The 15,392-nt window shown below is 48.5% G+C and overlaps 5 protein-coding genes across 5 annotated transcripts, besides 8 other annotated features; 3 read left to right on the top strand and 2 right to left on the bottom strand.

The window, feature by feature from the left end:
* Positions 1-246: 246 nt before the first annotated feature.
* Positions 247-273: a microsatellite.
* Positions 270-298: a microsatellite.
* Positions 299-1,747: 1,449 nt separating this feature from the next.
* Positions 1,748-1,767: a microsatellite.
* Positions 1,768-2,858: 1,091 nt separating this feature from the next.
* ACLA_021660 (histone H4) lies at positions 2,859-3,307 on the bottom strand (the record flags this gene model as incomplete). Its single annotated transcript, XM_001268877.1, has 3 exons — positions 2,859-2,884; positions 2,942-3,217; positions 3,298-3,307. 3 exons carry the CDS (start codon positions 3,305-3,307, stop codon positions 2,859-2,861), a joined length of 312 nt encoding a protein of 103 aa, XP_001268878.1.
* Positions 3,308-4,086: 779 nt separating this feature from the next.
* Positions 4,087-4,125: a microsatellite.
* A 35-nt stretch (positions 4,126-4,160) lies between these two features.
* Positions 4,161-4,770, top strand: hhtA (histone H3; the record flags this gene model as incomplete). Its single annotated transcript, XM_001268876.1, has 3 exons — positions 4,161-4,185; positions 4,325-4,432; positions 4,493-4,770. 3 exons carry the CDS (start codon positions 4,161-4,163, stop codon positions 4,768-4,770), a joined length of 411 nt encoding a protein of 136 aa, XP_001268877.1.
* Positions 4,771-8,785: 4,015 nt separating this feature from the next.
* Positions 8,786-8,953, bottom strand: ACLA_021640 (uncharacterized protein; the record flags this gene model as incomplete). Its single annotated transcript, XM_001268875.1, has 1 exon — positions 8,786-8,953. One exon carries the CDS (start codon positions 8,951-8,953, stop codon positions 8,786-8,788), a length of 168 nt encoding a protein of 55 aa, XP_001268876.1.
* A 609-nt stretch (positions 8,954-9,562) lies between these two features.
* Positions 9,563-9,586: a microsatellite.
* Positions 9,587-10,164: 578 nt separating this feature from the next.
* Positions 10,165-10,196: a microsatellite.
* A 728-nt stretch (positions 10,197-10,924) lies between these two features.
* Positions 10,925-10,953: a microsatellite.
* Positions 10,926-10,953: a microsatellite.
* A 78-nt stretch (positions 10,954-11,031) lies between these two features.
* On the top strand, positions 11,032-13,046 carry ACLA_021630 (MFS transporter; the record flags this gene model as incomplete). The annotated part of the gene is made up of 4 exons (XM_001268874.1): positions 11,032-11,404; positions 11,463-11,717; positions 11,778-12,572; positions 12,646-13,046. 4 exons carry the CDS (start codon positions 11,032-11,034, stop codon positions 13,044-13,046), a joined length of 1,824 nt encoding a protein of 607 aa, XP_001268875.1.
* Positions 13,047-14,063: 1,017 nt separating this feature from the next.
* ACLA_021620 (Mpv17/PMP22 family protein) lies at positions 14,064-15,107 on the top strand (the record flags this gene model as incomplete). Its single annotated transcript, XM_001268873.1, has 2 exons — positions 14,064-14,623; positions 14,684-15,107. 2 exons carry the CDS (start codon positions 14,064-14,066, stop codon positions 15,105-15,107), a joined length of 984 nt encoding a protein of 327 aa, XP_001268874.1.
* Between the last annotated feature and the right edge of the window lie 285 nt (positions 15,108-15,392).

The following is a 15,392-nucleotide window of genomic DNA, read 5'->3' as shown; positions in this document are numbered from 1 at the left end:
CTGTCATCAGGGATTTCCCAGTCCCCCTGTGGGCAGAGGGATCAATCTCGTCTTAGTCGTCTAACCCTCACATTGTTCTTCTGGACAAGCGCCGGCGCACATGCATAATGCTCCGTCTCATACTGGTCCGTGGCGCGATCTCTAGTATGGCTGACTTTGGCCCGCACGAGGGAGATCTTCCCATGATTGGCGTAACAAGAATGTGCCAAGACCAGAATCACCCGCGCCAAGAATGGCTGTCGCTCTTGGAGTTGTTGGAGTTGTTGGAGTTGTGGGTGTTGTGGGTGTTGTGGGTGTTCCGTCGGATAACGATGCTTGTTGTGTGTGCACTTGCCACTTTGCCAGTTGCCTCCGTTGCTCGAGTCGTGGGGATTAAAGACACGACACGTATGAGCTAGCTGAGTAGTGGAACTACCTATGGCCGTTATCCTCGATGTGAACACATCAGTCTATTTGGCTCAGAGGGTTGAAGTTCCCCTAAAGTGATACCACCTTTTTGGTGAATTATTGTGAGACTTGGGGAGTTCATGGAGTGGGGCAGCCTCCCAAGGCAGAATAGTCATCAGTCAGCCTTTCGCTAGCTGTTGCTAGCTCGCAATAATCATCAGGATCGAGATATTTGATGGATGAATCCTTTAGGGACACAAATACTGACTATGCTTCTTCTGAGGCTGAGATGTTTCATATTTGCAAGAGTTGCAACACGTTTATACTGGTCGAGTCCTGGAGGGTCCTCGACCACAGTGAGGTGAGGAACCACGGCAGATGGGACACTTTAATCCCAATGTTCTCAGTCTCTGCGTTCTAGGCTGCTTCCTCGATCGAATATGGACATCGATGGGAGAATTCGGAGAATTCGGAGATTCCTCGTGATTTCCACCCCTGGTCACTGGTGTCTTACGGCATCAGCTGCAGGCAGGGGCTGGGTCTACGGCTGAGTTGTCTGACTTTTTAATTTCTACAGTCGCCTGTCGCGTGAGACTCTGCTTCCCTGGGTCATCTTGCTGGTGTTATAGTATCTTGTCCTCGGTCACCTCGGCCTGTCCAACCTGTATATAGCATCGTTTGTGGTGTGGGCTCGGGTGTAAGTGTTGATCCGGTCGTTCAGTCGAGTTCATGCAGGGGTGCGTATACCACTCCCACTGTTCCGTAGCCAAGCCCTGTATCTGTTTGCTATCCGTATGGTTGTGACTATGTCTCCCGACCGTCCGTTTGGGGGTGTATGGGAAGGGTGGTGGTTCGGACGCGATAGGTCTTTTGATCAGGATCGCAAGCTCTTTCATGTAGATATGGTCCGTAATGCTGGATAATGGGTTGTAGGTGTCGAAGCTTCTTTTTAGTTATGCATCCGTGAATGTCGCATTTCACTTCCCTGCCGGTCTGTAGTGTGAGGGGGGAAACCCCGGTCTGTGTTAGTCCAGCATGGTTGTTATGGGTCTTCGATTTGAGACCTCCTTTGCGTGTGTGATTCCGTATGGCTCCAGTAGCGCTCGTGGTTCCAGCTTGGGGATGTCGTCTCTTTTCTATATGTTGTAGCGAAGGTACTGCGTTGAGTCTGCAGCAGGACCACTGACGCGACGGGTATGGTAAATCCCTGATCTCGAGGTGTTAGCAGGCGATATGAGTATCATTTGGATACTATGTTGGTATTTTTTGGGGGGGCTTCATCCGTGTATGTCCTAAGTTGAAGGCAAATGGATTCCAATGCCCGTTGTTGCGTTGTCTTCGTTGTCTTGGTGGGCTGTGTTTTGGTTTGGTTTGGTTTGGATTATGCAGTTGAACCCCAGTTGAACCCCCTCGAGGTTCAACTTTCGCCACCCTGGATGTCTGATCTATGACCGACTGTCTACACTGATCCTGCTTGATCCTGGGCCTCTGGGGCTTCAATGTTGGCTGAGAATATCTGCTCTGTGCCCTCCATCTTGTTTTCCTGGTCGATTTGGATATAATCCCACGGGTTGAGCGTGTTGTGGTATGGTGGTCGCCCTTGATGGCCATTCCCTACATGCCACCAATATATATACGTAACCACCATAGCTAGTTGTCAACACCCACCTCAGCATCCAGCATGATAGCACTGCAAATGAACAATATTCGATAGAAGACCAAGTAGACCACACAATTACAACACATATACGCATAGTCTAACACATTAGGAATAAAGTCCAAACAGTGTCGAACCAGACGCTCAAGAAATTGAAGCTGGACCAGCCATAGTACATGATACGACTACTACATCTGCCATCCGAGCACCACGACAAGACACAAAATCGCCACAGTATAGAATCTCAAGGAGAAGGGACCATAGAAATGTAATAATACGCAGACTGAGGCAGATACTATCCGAGTCAACAGTTCTCAATGCTCGAACATCATGATCAAGGTCAAGTTCAAGCATACTGTGACCGCCAACCATCAAAGGGACGAAACAGAAGACGCGTACGGAACTGACCCGACACGAACGTAAACAAAGCCGCGCGCAAAATTACGTCCAGAGCAAAAGGTTGAATAAATTTTTTCATGTTTGTATTCATATTAGACTGCGTTTAATGTTGCAATCTCTTCGAGCCTTGGGGCACCAGCCGGAAGCATAAAGGCCGCTATGATACAGAAATTCAAACACGAACACTAGCAGACCAGTAGTGGACGCGCAATGGTAGTAAAGTAAAATACGATAAAAAGCAAACCCAGAGACCCATGACACTTGTAGTAAAAAGATCAAGAGAACACCCCAACGTCCCAGTCATACCGTAAACCAGCCCGAAAAAGCAAACCGTCGCGTCACTGCTGCGGAAGGACAATCGACGCGCCGACCGCGCAGGAGGGCCGCAAAAAGAAAAACAGAGAAATGAAATCGTTTAACCACCGAAACCGTAGAGAGTGCCTGAAGAAGTCACGTTAGAGACGCGTCAAAAGAAGCTGAAACGCAGAAGATACTTACGTCCTTGTCTCTTAAGAGCATAGACGACATCGAGGGAGGTGACAGTCTTTCTCTTGGCGTGCTCAGTGTAGGTGACAGCGTCACGGATGACACCCTCAAGGAAGGTCTTGAGGACACCACGGGTCTCCTCGTAGATCATGGCAGAGATACGCTTGACACCACCACGACGAGCGAGACGACGGATAGCAGGCTTGGTGATACCCTGGATGTTGTCACGCAAAATCTTGCGGTGACGCTTGGCACCACCCTTTCCGAGACCCTTGCCACCCTTGCCGCCTGAAGAAAAGAGACGCGTCAGTATTGTTGACAGGAAAAGCGCGTCATCGAACAAGAGATGAATGGGCGAAGCTACTTACGTCCAGTCATTTTGATAGATGTGAATTAAAAAAGGTTTGCGTGTGTGGAATTAAGATTGATAGATGCGGAGCTGTCGATATACGACTTTGAAGTGGATGATAAGCTGGGATAGATGGATGAAGGAAGAGAGTGACGAAGAGTTTGGGACGGGAGATATTTGTATAGCGAAAGGGAGAGCGCGGGGAGAGTGCTGGAATCACACGCTAAGGCAGGGAACGACCAATCAGAATGAAGGATCCGACCGGCGGGTTTGATCTCTCGGCAACGTGACCGAAGAGACAGTGATTCCGCTGGAATGGGCCTGATCTACACGGAATGCCGTCCAGCCACTTTGATTAGGATGGAAAGATAATCAGAAGCATTCTTGATCATTACTAGAGTTATTCTAGATAATCGAAATACCCAACATTCCACACATGTGGTTGGGATCAGGATGTTCTGGGGTGGCATTCTATAGCCGTGATCCTGCACTCCTATTGGCTGATGCAGAAGCTGTCTCGCTTAGGTACTAGCGTCCCGAGCAAGGGCCGCTCGCCCGCAGGCCTTTGATTTTGCGTAGGCTAACGTTGCTGCCAGAACTGCGGCCCCGAAATCACGGCTTATGGTGTGCTGCTTTCCAAACGTTTTTTCTGATCAAAAGTAACCGCGCTAAGACCACCCAAATTTGCTGGCAACCCAACACCACCTCTCAGATCACCACCCACCCCTCGCTTACTACAAATACCTTCCCCCCACCCGCTTTCTTCATCCTTCTTCCATCTACTCATCTCATCGACCACCCAACTCGACCATCCACTTTTCATCAATACCATCACATTTTCATCAATTAAACAACTAAATCCATCAAACCTAATCATCAAAAATGGCTAGAACCAAGCAGACTGCCCGTAAGTTTTAACCTCACTGTCTTTCCTCTTGTGGGGTCACTGGCCACCGCTGTCATCGCGTCACGGTCGCGTCGGGTTGACTGCCACACCATCGCGTCTCTCCAATGAAACATATCAACTAACTACTCTCTCATTATAGGTAAGTCCACTGGTGGCAAGGCTCCCCGTAAGCAGCTCGCTTCCAAGGCCGCTCGCAAGGCCGCCCCCTCGACCGGTGGTGTCAAGAAGCCTCACCGTTATAAGCCTGGTAAGTTCTTCATGTTATGATAACACCTTGATTATGATTATGATCTAACCCCTTCAAAAGGTACCGTCGCTCTGCGTGAGATCCGTCGCTACCAGAAGTCCACTGAGCTTCTGATCCGCAAGCTGCCCTTCCAGCGTCTGGTCCGTGAAATTGCTCAGGATTTCAAGTCCGACCTCCGCTTCCAGTCCTCTGCCATCGGTGCTCTCCAGGAGTCCGTTGAGGCCTACCTCGTCTCCCTGTTCGAGGATACCAACCTTTGCGCCATCCACGCCAAGCGTGTTACCATTCAGTCGAAGGATATCCAGCTCGCCCGCCGCCTCCGTGGTGAGCGCTCTTAGATTGTTTAAAATCTATTGAGTTCTTTTTCCGGTTGGCTCTTCTGGGAAGGCGATAACGGGGTTTTGTTTTTTCATTTTCACTTATGATCACTGGCGATACATGATGGGTTTGCTTGCTTTTCAAATATCAATGGGTTCGGTACTGGGTTTCTAGTTATTACTGCACGGTGAATAGTAGGCTGCTAATACAGCGGCTGGGACTTGCTCATGTACATTATGGATTTCACCGAGTGGTTGCTTCCTTAGGAGGTACCACATGACGGCATAGACGCGAAATGCGAATCTCTATGTTTACATCAATCAACCCAGTCCGTTCTACTTTCAATTATTTGCTCTTGATCGAGATCGTACATCGCGCCGATGAGGGGTGAACACTAAATTCTCCACGGTCGCGAATCCGGTGTGCGCGTCTTTGTTCGTTGCGAGGGACATCTGGGTCATCGAAGAATCATGCTTGGCAATGACCGAATCATGACAATGAAGTGCTTTACTACTTGAACTCAGCAAGTTTGTCGTTGTCCATCCTCATGATCATTCTGGCGGTCATTTGAGGATATCTACCTAGTAGTACCTGTATGTTGCAGGTTGCCATTTGAAGGGTTGAGTCAGGACGGTGGCGAATGCGACCCTGCTTTGATGTATGTATGTACTTCCCTAGGTATGGGGATACTTGATGCTTAAACGCATCAGTAGCGTCGGGTAACAAGTCTCTGGTATCTACTATAGCATCAAAGTGACTGAGGTCCTTTGTCCCTATTTTACATCGGGAAATCCTCACTGAATAACAGTCTAATAATATATCATACCAAACACTGAGCGAAGATACTCTACCTAGCGTCCCCAGTAACCTCCGCTAAGGGACACAGGCTATAAGCATAAGATTCCAGATATATATTATATATAAAAAAAAGTACTTTAGTAATAGCACAGGACTCAGGAACGTTTGAAAATTCGCTCCCTGGCCACTCTGTCTCGAGGTCCTGCTTGTATACGTGGGCTATCCATGGTGTTCATATGTTGGCTTAGTGGGAGAGGATTACTGGTTGAGCCGTGGCCCATGGTTCGTGGTCCCTGTTCGTTTTTTGCCATCGGGAATCGTCCATAGGGGCATCAGGTGAGGGGATATAGACGCGGGCTCGGAAGTGATATATTGCCGCTACTTGCTGGGTTGATTCTGATGGTGTTTGATTGAGTACCTCTTTTTCTTTCTTTCTTTTCTTGAGGATCTGCTTGATCTTGGTGGGTAGGAGGGTAGTGGCTAACTACTGTGAGTAGATACTGCCTCTCCTCCAAAGTATGTACTTGAAAGAGTAGTCTACAGACAGAACAGACGGGGCTTTCTCGCAGTATACATGCAAGAATCTAAATTATGTTTGATGATGAAGTGCATTTGAAACCCAGAAAATGGGACCAAGAAGCTTTTAACGATAAGACAGTCTTTGGCGGTGCAAAAGCTTGATATCGCTGTCATAGTATACGGATATATAATAATGCAGTAGACAACATTGGCAGAATACAGAGTACTGACTATTGGAGTGCACCAGTCGACTTCTGTGATGATTATAATAATCTGAGATATACTGACAGTCTCATAGAATGACCGCCTGCTTTACATATCGAATGTGAGGACCTCTGAAATTGATGCCAAAAAATGACTGCTACCGAGGCCATTTACGACCGCATTTCCCTCTGTAGTTGACTCCCAGCGGCGAGCCACTGTTTTACCGTACTAACACCTGCCAAGCATTTTTTGGTTAGTCCCCAGTTCATAGTCACCATCAGCTACTATTTCTACAACAACGTGCTAAGTCTAACCAGCATGCTCGCCGCAGCGGAGTACAGCTCGTACGGTACATCGCGCAGGCCTCTCCGCGTCGTGAGACTGTTTCCTTGCCAGAATGGATGGTCGTGGGATCCGAGGTGGCCCTTGCCCACTGCAGTTTCACCTCCCAAGAAGTTCCGAAACCGTCGCTCGATAGAATGGTGAGCCTAGTCCCTAACCTCTACATTGATTATTGTGAGGGTGGGTCTACCAATCTCCAACGAAGGCCACGACCAGGAATTGGACCCTATTGTTCCGGAGCACCGGGGCGTGAGGGTAAAGGAATATACTAGAGGTCATGACTCATGATAAAGGTGGAGTTGATAAGAGGGCATATCAGGACGCCATGGCGAAAATAGCAAAACTAACCATAAAAGGAGTTCACAGGTCCTTGTTTTACAAGTTTACAGGTCCCTTATGCGCACTGCTGATGACCTGATGGTCGGTTATGCAGCCTGACCAGGCCATGAGGACATCAACTCATCTTTTTACAGCCTCCACTGAAACAGGGGCAGTAGTGGACTAGCGATAGATAGTCTAGCCCTAGACTATCTAGAGTTCTAGACTATCTATTAGGCACCGAAAAGAAAAGGAGTGGGTCGAGATTACGGAGTTAGGTGATAAAGTCTGCCGATGGGGCATGAAGTTATGAACTGGTCAATGTCTACCCGGGTAGACATTGACCCGACACTTGAACGCTTCCCCAGATTGTGCAATCATCTGGCACTGAAATTTAAGGTGGCCTCGAAGGCAGTTCCTATATTGGAGGCCGCTTTATGCAACCTATCTACAGAGCAAATCCTTTTCATCTGGAGCTATGCGGCCTAGCAATAATCTGCAGCGCATTCGCACCAACCATCAGTCATCTGAGGCTATAGAGTTAGATTGGTTCAACCGTTGAAGTCAGGAAAGAAAATAGCTGCCGAATCGCATATTGGCTACCATCGTAAGCGCCCACAACTGATCATTCCAGTCAGATATTCCAGCGCCCACCTAGAGACCACGAGGCTGTCTGGGGCATCACCAACTTTCAGCGTTTCTGGTCCTTGTTCTGGCCAATCGTTGAATCAGGACTTGACTCCTATTCGAACCTAAAGCCCTTGTTCCCTTCAGGTCGTTCAGTATCTTGCTTGCGCGAAAGGGTCGTGCAGCCCTACACAACCTCACCCAATTCCACACTATTATGCATTAATTCTCAAGCCGCTACGTTTGATAAGATTTGACAGCGTGAGGCGCGGTTAGATCTGCTCTTCGACCGACATACTGGAAAGTCTAATGATTGTGGGCCAAGCGTTTGAGACAAGTCGAACCCCTTCTAGCTTGGCAGAACTGGGAACAAGTAACAACAAACGGCTGTTGAATGGGACTGCCAGGATTATGTGCTTGAATTGCTTGATAAGCTGGAAGACGAATTCATTCTAGATGGGGCAGATGAGGATTATCGCGAGGCTAGGAAGGACTTGAAAAAGAAACGAGGAGCTATCCTTTGAATCCTGTTTGTTTCCATCCCACAGATGGTATTCTTGAATCTTCAGGTCATTATCTATACTACTCTCACTTCTCGAGCCTGCCACTCCGACGAAGGTGTCTTCGAATGTCTTTGCAGCCTTCGCCCCTAACTTCTCCAAAGGGTGTGACTGTATCATACGGCAAAGACCTCAAGTCATTCATGATTAAGGTAAGCTGTTCCTTGATTACGGTTTTTTGGACTGTATTTAGAGACGGCCATACCTCAGCCAAGGTAGTCGAATGCAAGTGGGTCATGAATATGAGCGAGATATCGTTCATTCGAATGAAACCAAGAGGTTTTGGTGCAGCTATGTTCGGTTTGTGCTGGTGAAGGTAGGCTAGTGTTGTGTATTCAGTTGTATCGTCCAGGCCTCGCACGGCCTTCAGAATGATATTATGACCACAGCTCAAGACCATTTTCTGACGGGCAAAGGGTCCCTTCCAGACAACCTTGCTTGAGCCTATGACATCGATCAGTCGCTGCGCAAGGCAATCCGACTGCGCTGCGGCTGAACTAGACATTCCAAGCAGATCCTGAACTGTGTCGGATAGAGGGAAAACGATCTCAGCCAAGTCTGATGAGCGGATTGAAGCGCGAATGTCGTCTTCTCCGTGACATTCAGTTACGGTCGCATTCTCTAAATCTCGAAAAGATATTAGAGAGTGAATTGCTTCGGTGGAGAACTACTTGCCAATCTGGGCATTCTGGCGCATATCATTCAAACGATCGGAATACCTCAAGGGCAATTTCGCTGTTAGGTCAGTCTCCGGATCCTTCTCGATGGCCGCTTGAAGCTTGGTCAAGGTGCGTGCATTGAACTTTGCAGCTTTGGATTTGCTGATACGAGCCATAATCAGATATCATTCTATTTAGGTGATCAAATTCGTGCAAACAATTGTATATGAAGGTGAGAACGTAACTCCGAGAGCTCCGATCATGTGACTTCCCTAGGTAGTAACTGATGCGCTAGTCCGAAAGCTATCATGCAATATTATCTAATCAACGAGCGGCCTTCTGGTTTAGCCCGATCAAGAAGAGCCCTTTCGGACCCTGTTCGTTCTGTGAGTGCCATGCAGAAAGACTTGGGATGTGGAGTGTTGGTTTAGTGGATAAAGGTTCAGTGGAGCAGTCATACAAATTAAAATCTTTCCCGAATCGTGGTCATCGATCGCCCTGACGAGTCAATTCCACATGGTTTTAGGAATGCACGGACTATCTAGTCACAGTGATCCCAGCTGGGTAGCCCAGGTGGGAAAGAAATGAAATCACTGAATAAAGTAAACCACTATATTCTAAGAGTTAATGATAGACGGAATCGACGATCAATGACAGAGGGATCAAACTATCCAAAGCGAATCTTTTGCGCCTTTTGTTGCCAAGATATTTTCAGAGGAGGAAGTAAGGTACTTGGTTGATAAGCAATCTGCCGATGTTAGAGTAGTAGCTAGAGTCAGCCCAGACAACTTACAACTTACAACTTACAAGAGAAAAAAAAAAGCCAAGACTGTTATGAAGGGCTTAGCTTGGTGGCGTCAAGGTATCCAGAAACATCCAGATGACCCAGGAAATTTGACGAAGAATAACTAGTTACGGAGTAGTTACCTCGGCAAAAAAAAGCCAGTCACTTACGGAGTAGACATATCTATTATCTACCCTAGATTTGTGTGCGACGTGCGTGGCGCAAGATGAGAAGGAATAGAATATAGATACGGTCCATGCTTGATAATCAATTCTACAGATGATCTTGCTTATATACTACTCACCCGGCATATTATTAGATATTCTCTAACGGAGATAAGCAGTAGATAGTACTCCGTACAGTAGTACTTAACTGCAGTCTTGCAGATTTAAAGGAGCGGCGATTGATTAGGTAGTGGGCTAATATTAGCTAACGAGTAGATATCTAACGAATAATGAGCTGGAAATGCCGGAAAGCCGAGCACAACTGGCGCGCTAGTACTTAGTCCGCAACCAAAGTCTTTATGCACTGGATTATATCTACCAAGTAGTGCATTATTAGTCTGAATGCTCAATGCTGATGATCGATGACGCGACAACCAAACTCTGTCTCTGTCTCTCTGTCTCTCTCTCTCTTCTCCAGCATTAACTAGATATACTGATTTATCAACAGCAGAGACTCAAATAAAGTACACAAACAAGGTAGATTCTCTAGACTCCAGAGTCATGGGAAATTCCCACCACAGTTTTAGACCCCGAGATCATTTCCCACCACAGTCTTACACAGTAGACCATGAGATCCATCCGATATTCATCGCCCATGGATTGTAAGCCTGAAAGTGCTGGCTGCTGCTCCACTTCGGCTAAGCCCGATGTTGGCTGATGGCATTAATGCTGCGCATAACTCTGGTTAATGCTGAGAACCCTGGCATATGGAGATTGACGATTGGTCATGGATGGATCTCTTGTCAGTTCTCTTATGCTTTTTTGGCTCTTTTCTAGAGCCCAAAAATCCCCGGCAGGGATCCGAGGCTAAAAGTGACTCCCCAGTGACGGTGCCATGAAATCAAAAAAGAAAAAAATCAAGAAGCAAAAGAAGAGACTAAAAAAAAAAGGAAAAAAAAAAGGTAGTGGAGAAAGCGATTATATAGGTAGGCTGCTGCCTCCCTCTTAATCGCGATCTTGTCTGTTACTACGGAGTATTGATTGATAGTTGACACCTTTTTCCTGGAGTCTCCTATCTGACTCTCTTTCTGTACATACTCTATACAACTTACATCACCTCCCGCTTTCGGCAGTTATACTTCACCCCCCGTCTCGTTTACTTCGGCTGAGTTCATTCATTTTCACGGCCAATTTATTCTTATATATATATATATATATATATATATATTTACCAGTCTCGCCATCGGAAATATCGATTTCGGTACATACGGGCGCCCCATAATTTATATTGATATAACGCCTCATCATGGCCACCGAGAAAGGGGGCTCCATCCCCGATAAGATCGAAGCGCCAGCAAGACAGAAGATTCCATACTGGCGATTGGTGGTGGATCAGGGCGTCGTCACACAGGAGATTATCGACTATCCCTACGCAGGCTCAGGAACCGAGGAAGATCCCTATGCTGTTACCTGGATTGAAGATGATCCTCGTAACCCCATGACCTGGACGCAGCTGCGCAAATGGTCGTTGACTATGACCGTCGCCATCGCGACTCTCGCTGTCGCGCTGGTCTCTTCGGCCTATACGGGCGGTGTCCGGGAGCTTGAACAAGAGTTCCATGTTGGCAGTGAGGTTGCCATCCTCGGTGTCTCTCTCTTCGTCCTGGGTTTCGCTATCGGTGAGTGGTGTTTATACTGTGGTTCGGCATTGCTTTGGAAGGCTAACGTGCGGAATAGGACCTCTACTCTGGGCACCCCTGAGTGAGATGTTTGGTCGGCAGATTGTTTTCACAGTCACATATTGCGCGCTTACCGCATTCAACTGTGGAACTGCAGGCTCTAAGAATATCTGGACCCTGATTATCCTCCGTTTCTTTGCTGGAGCCTTCGGAGCTTCGCCCTTAACCAATGCGGGCGGTGTCATCGCTGATATGTTCCACGCCCAGCAGAGAGGTATTGCTATGAGCTTGTTTGCTGCTGCTCCATTCTTGGGTAGGTCTTTCTGTGTCTCTGGTGATGTGATCTTTTGAGAATAGAGCTGACGAGCCATAGGTCCTGTTCTGGGTCCAATCATTGGCGGCTTTCTGGGCATGAATGCGGGCTGGAGATGGGTCATGGGTTTCTTGGGTGCCTTCTCAGGCGCTGTCTGGATTGTCTGCACTATCTTTGTGCCCGAGACGTATGCGCCGGTTCTCCTACGTCGTCGCGCCGAGAAACTGTCCAAGCTCACCGGCAAGGTGTACCACAGCAAGCTTGACATCGACCGGGGTAGGGTTACTCTCAAGGAGGCATTCAAGACCGCTCTTTCCCGGCCTTGGATTCTGCTGTTCAAGGAGCCAATCGTTTTCCTTCTGAGTCTTTACATGGCTATCATCTACGGAACTCTGTATATGCTGTTCTCCGCCTACCCAATCGTCTTCCAGGGAGTCCGCGGATGGAACTCGGGTGTCGGCAGTCTTCCTTTCCTGGGAATCATGGTTGGCATGATCTTTGCCGTCACATACAGTCTATGGGACAACAAGCGCTATGTCAAGACTGAAGAGGAGCACGGTGGATTCGCACCCCCTGAGGCACGTCTGCCCCCAACTCTGATTGCCTCTGTTGCGATTCCCATTGGGCTCTTTTGGTTTGCCTGGACCAACTACCCATCAATCCACTGGATTGTCCCCATCCTTGCTGGTGTTCCTTTCGGATTTGGAATGGTTCTGGTGTTCCTCGGCATCATGAATTACCTCATCGATGCCTATACCATTTTCGCCGCCTCAGTCCTCGCCGCCAACTCCGTCCTGCGTTCGATCTTCGGTGCTGTCTTCCCGCTATTCACCACCTACATGTATCAAGATCTTGGTACGTCTACATGATCCTTTCCATCTTCCTGCTATCATACTGACTTTTTTGTTTTTTTTTTTTTTGTTTTCAGGTATTCATTGGGCATCGTCGATCCCGGCATTTTTGGCGCTTGCTTGTGTTCCTTTCCCCTTCCTCTTCTACAAGTACGGCGCCACCATCCGGAAACGCTGCACGTATGCGGCGCAATCCGATGCCTTCATGCGGAAGATGGCCATGCAGATGAAGCAAGCTGCCGAGCCCGAGCCCGAGCCCGAGGAGGCCAGGGAGCCCGTTTTTGACCGCACTGAAGCGCCCGGCCCCGAGGTTTCGGATGTCAGCGAGGCCGAGTCCGTCGAGGAGCTCCCCAAAATCCACCAAATACGCAGCAGAGCTTCCACGAAGACGGCTACTTCGCAGCGCCGCCAGAGCATCAGCTATGAAGGCAACCCCTACGACATCGATCGCGTCAACACTCGCGAGTCTTTCAAATGAACGTGACGATGCTTCATCATCACCAGCACCCCGAGGCAATGATCTTGAGACCTATCGATTGTCTACTCGACTGATTAGTAGCATATCCAAAATGCTGCTTGCCGGCCTCGCATCCCATGCGGCGTCCTTTTTGAGGTTTTCGACCACGCTGATGGCTAACGTTGACCTTTTTATACCCCCACCTATATCGAATATCTAATCACTATTACCGAGTGGCCGCGTCACACCGGCACTCCACCAGCTCAGAAACATATGCGTCTTCAATGTGGCATACGTATCACGGCGACGAAAAAAAAGTTTGTTTAGAAGTCATTATACCCGATTGACTGATCTCGACTCAGCTCAGCTCATGTCTTGTTTTGTTTTGCATTATAGAGGGCGTCATTTGCATTGGAAGAGCAACTTGGGAGGTTTATCGTGTACACAACGAATCGCACATAAATATCTAATTCTCAGAGATCTATAACGGAATGTTGGTACTTAGTATTCGGTCATTGTAGGTTTGCTTAGTAGAGAGCACTACCCTGACCCCTGTACCCTGTACATACTCTACTCTGTATGGCGGGCTTGACGACGGATATAACTGTCCGACGAAGGATCTCGGAAAGTTGCGGTCATTCGGCAGCGGACAAGGTTGAGTTTGTGCCGATGATCGCTGATGAGTATCTCTAGTCGCGGAAATTTCTCGCTCCCTTCCCCCCAACGATGACAAATGACTCTCTCTCTTCCCCTTCCCCTTGACGGTGTCATTATTTTTCTTTCAGATTCTTGCTGCATGATGTGAAAAAGAGCATTATTTGGCTTTCTTAGTCTATTTCTTTTGTTTATCCCAGTTTAATATTGCTGGACTCAATTCTCCACGACAAGCAGATTGCGCCTTATCGTCGGTCCTCTGCGCGACTTTCCTTATCGCTGTTTTGAGTCAGTCCCGCCAACAAAGTCTACGGAGTAAGGCAGTCTGTGTGTTTTTCTCAGATAGATACCTCACCTCCCTTTGCGACTTGGCTCTCGATCGGAATGACTTCGATCCTGCAGAATGGAAGGGAAACCCTGAGACAGCTGTCCAGGCGAACGGCCCAGAGTCTCCGATCGCCACGAAGGCACCATTCGTCCGAGCCTAACACTGTGCCTGAGAAGAACACAAAACCCGCCTCACAGCCTTCGTCACTCTCGTCATCTCCGTCCTCTTCACCAAGCGTTGGTCCATCTCCGATCACCGCTTCAGCCGCGCCCACAGTCCCTGCTTTCCCCGTCCGCCGAACAGTTTTCCAGGTCATCCAGGCAGGTCCCATTGGGCGACTTGGACAATCGTACTCGAGGGCTCAGCAGAGAAGGCCCTATACGACGCAGCTGATTAGTTCAGTTGTGATATATCTGTGCGGCGACTTGAGTGCCCAGCTGCTGTTTCCCTCTGAGAGCCCGACGCCGAAATCGCAAGCGTCATCCGAGACCGAGCCTGCGCCAGCGGAGGATGGCGAGGAACAGACTACTTCTGTTTCGAGTGGAGGGTATGATCCCTTGAGGGCTTTGCGGAATTTGACGGTTGGGGTGGGATCCGCGATCCCGACGTATAAATGGTAAAGCATTCTTTCCAATGATACTGAGAGGTATTCGAGTGGCTAATGCATTTGTGCTAGGTTCATGTTCCTCCACAACAACTTCAACTTCCGGTCCAAGTTCCTATCCATCCTTACCAAAGTCTGCGTGCAGCAATCGGTTTTCACCCCGGTTTTCAATACATACTTCTTCAGCCTCCATTCGCTCCTCGCCGGGGCATCCCTGGAAGAAACCTGGGAACGCTTGAAGGTGGCTCTCCCCGTCAGCATCACGAACAGCGTCAAGCTCTGGCCCGCTGTCACGGCCTTTAGCTTTACGTACGTGTCCCCGGAATTCCGCAGCATCTTTTCCGGCGTGATTGCCGTCGGCTGGCAGACCTATCTCAGTTGGTTGAACCAGAAGGCGGCCCGGGAAGTCGAGGCGGAAATGGCCGAATCGGAACGTTTGTCTCATACGGTGGTCTCGGAGAGCATCAGTCCTTCAGCAGCGACGATCAAGGCATGAGATACCATACCATGTTCGTGCTTTTGTTCATCTTCGATACCCCCCCCTTTTGCTCGTTATACGCATGTCCCGGCGTGACCGCCAATAGATTTCCCAAACTAGACGATAGATTTTTGTTCTTGCAGCGCTGCATTCTAGCAAAATATTCAGATAGAGTATTGTTTTTATAGATCTGAACTACCAACACCTGATCTGATTCAAGAGTTGTTCTAAACCGTTGAATAAACCCCGTCTCTTATGACAAATGCCCTAGAACTTAATGTCTCGCGGGATGACCTCCGGCGG

The sequence above is a fragment of the Aspergillus clavatus genome, genomic scaffold (genome assembly GCF_000002715.2).
Source record: "Aspergillus clavatus NRRL 1 1099423829805 genomic scaffold, whole genome shotgun sequence".
Lineage (NCBI taxonomy): Eukaryota > Fungi > Ascomycota > Eurotiomycetes > Eurotiales > Aspergillaceae > Aspergillus > Aspergillus clavatus.
This window is presented reverse-complemented; position numbering and strand designations above follow the sequence as displayed.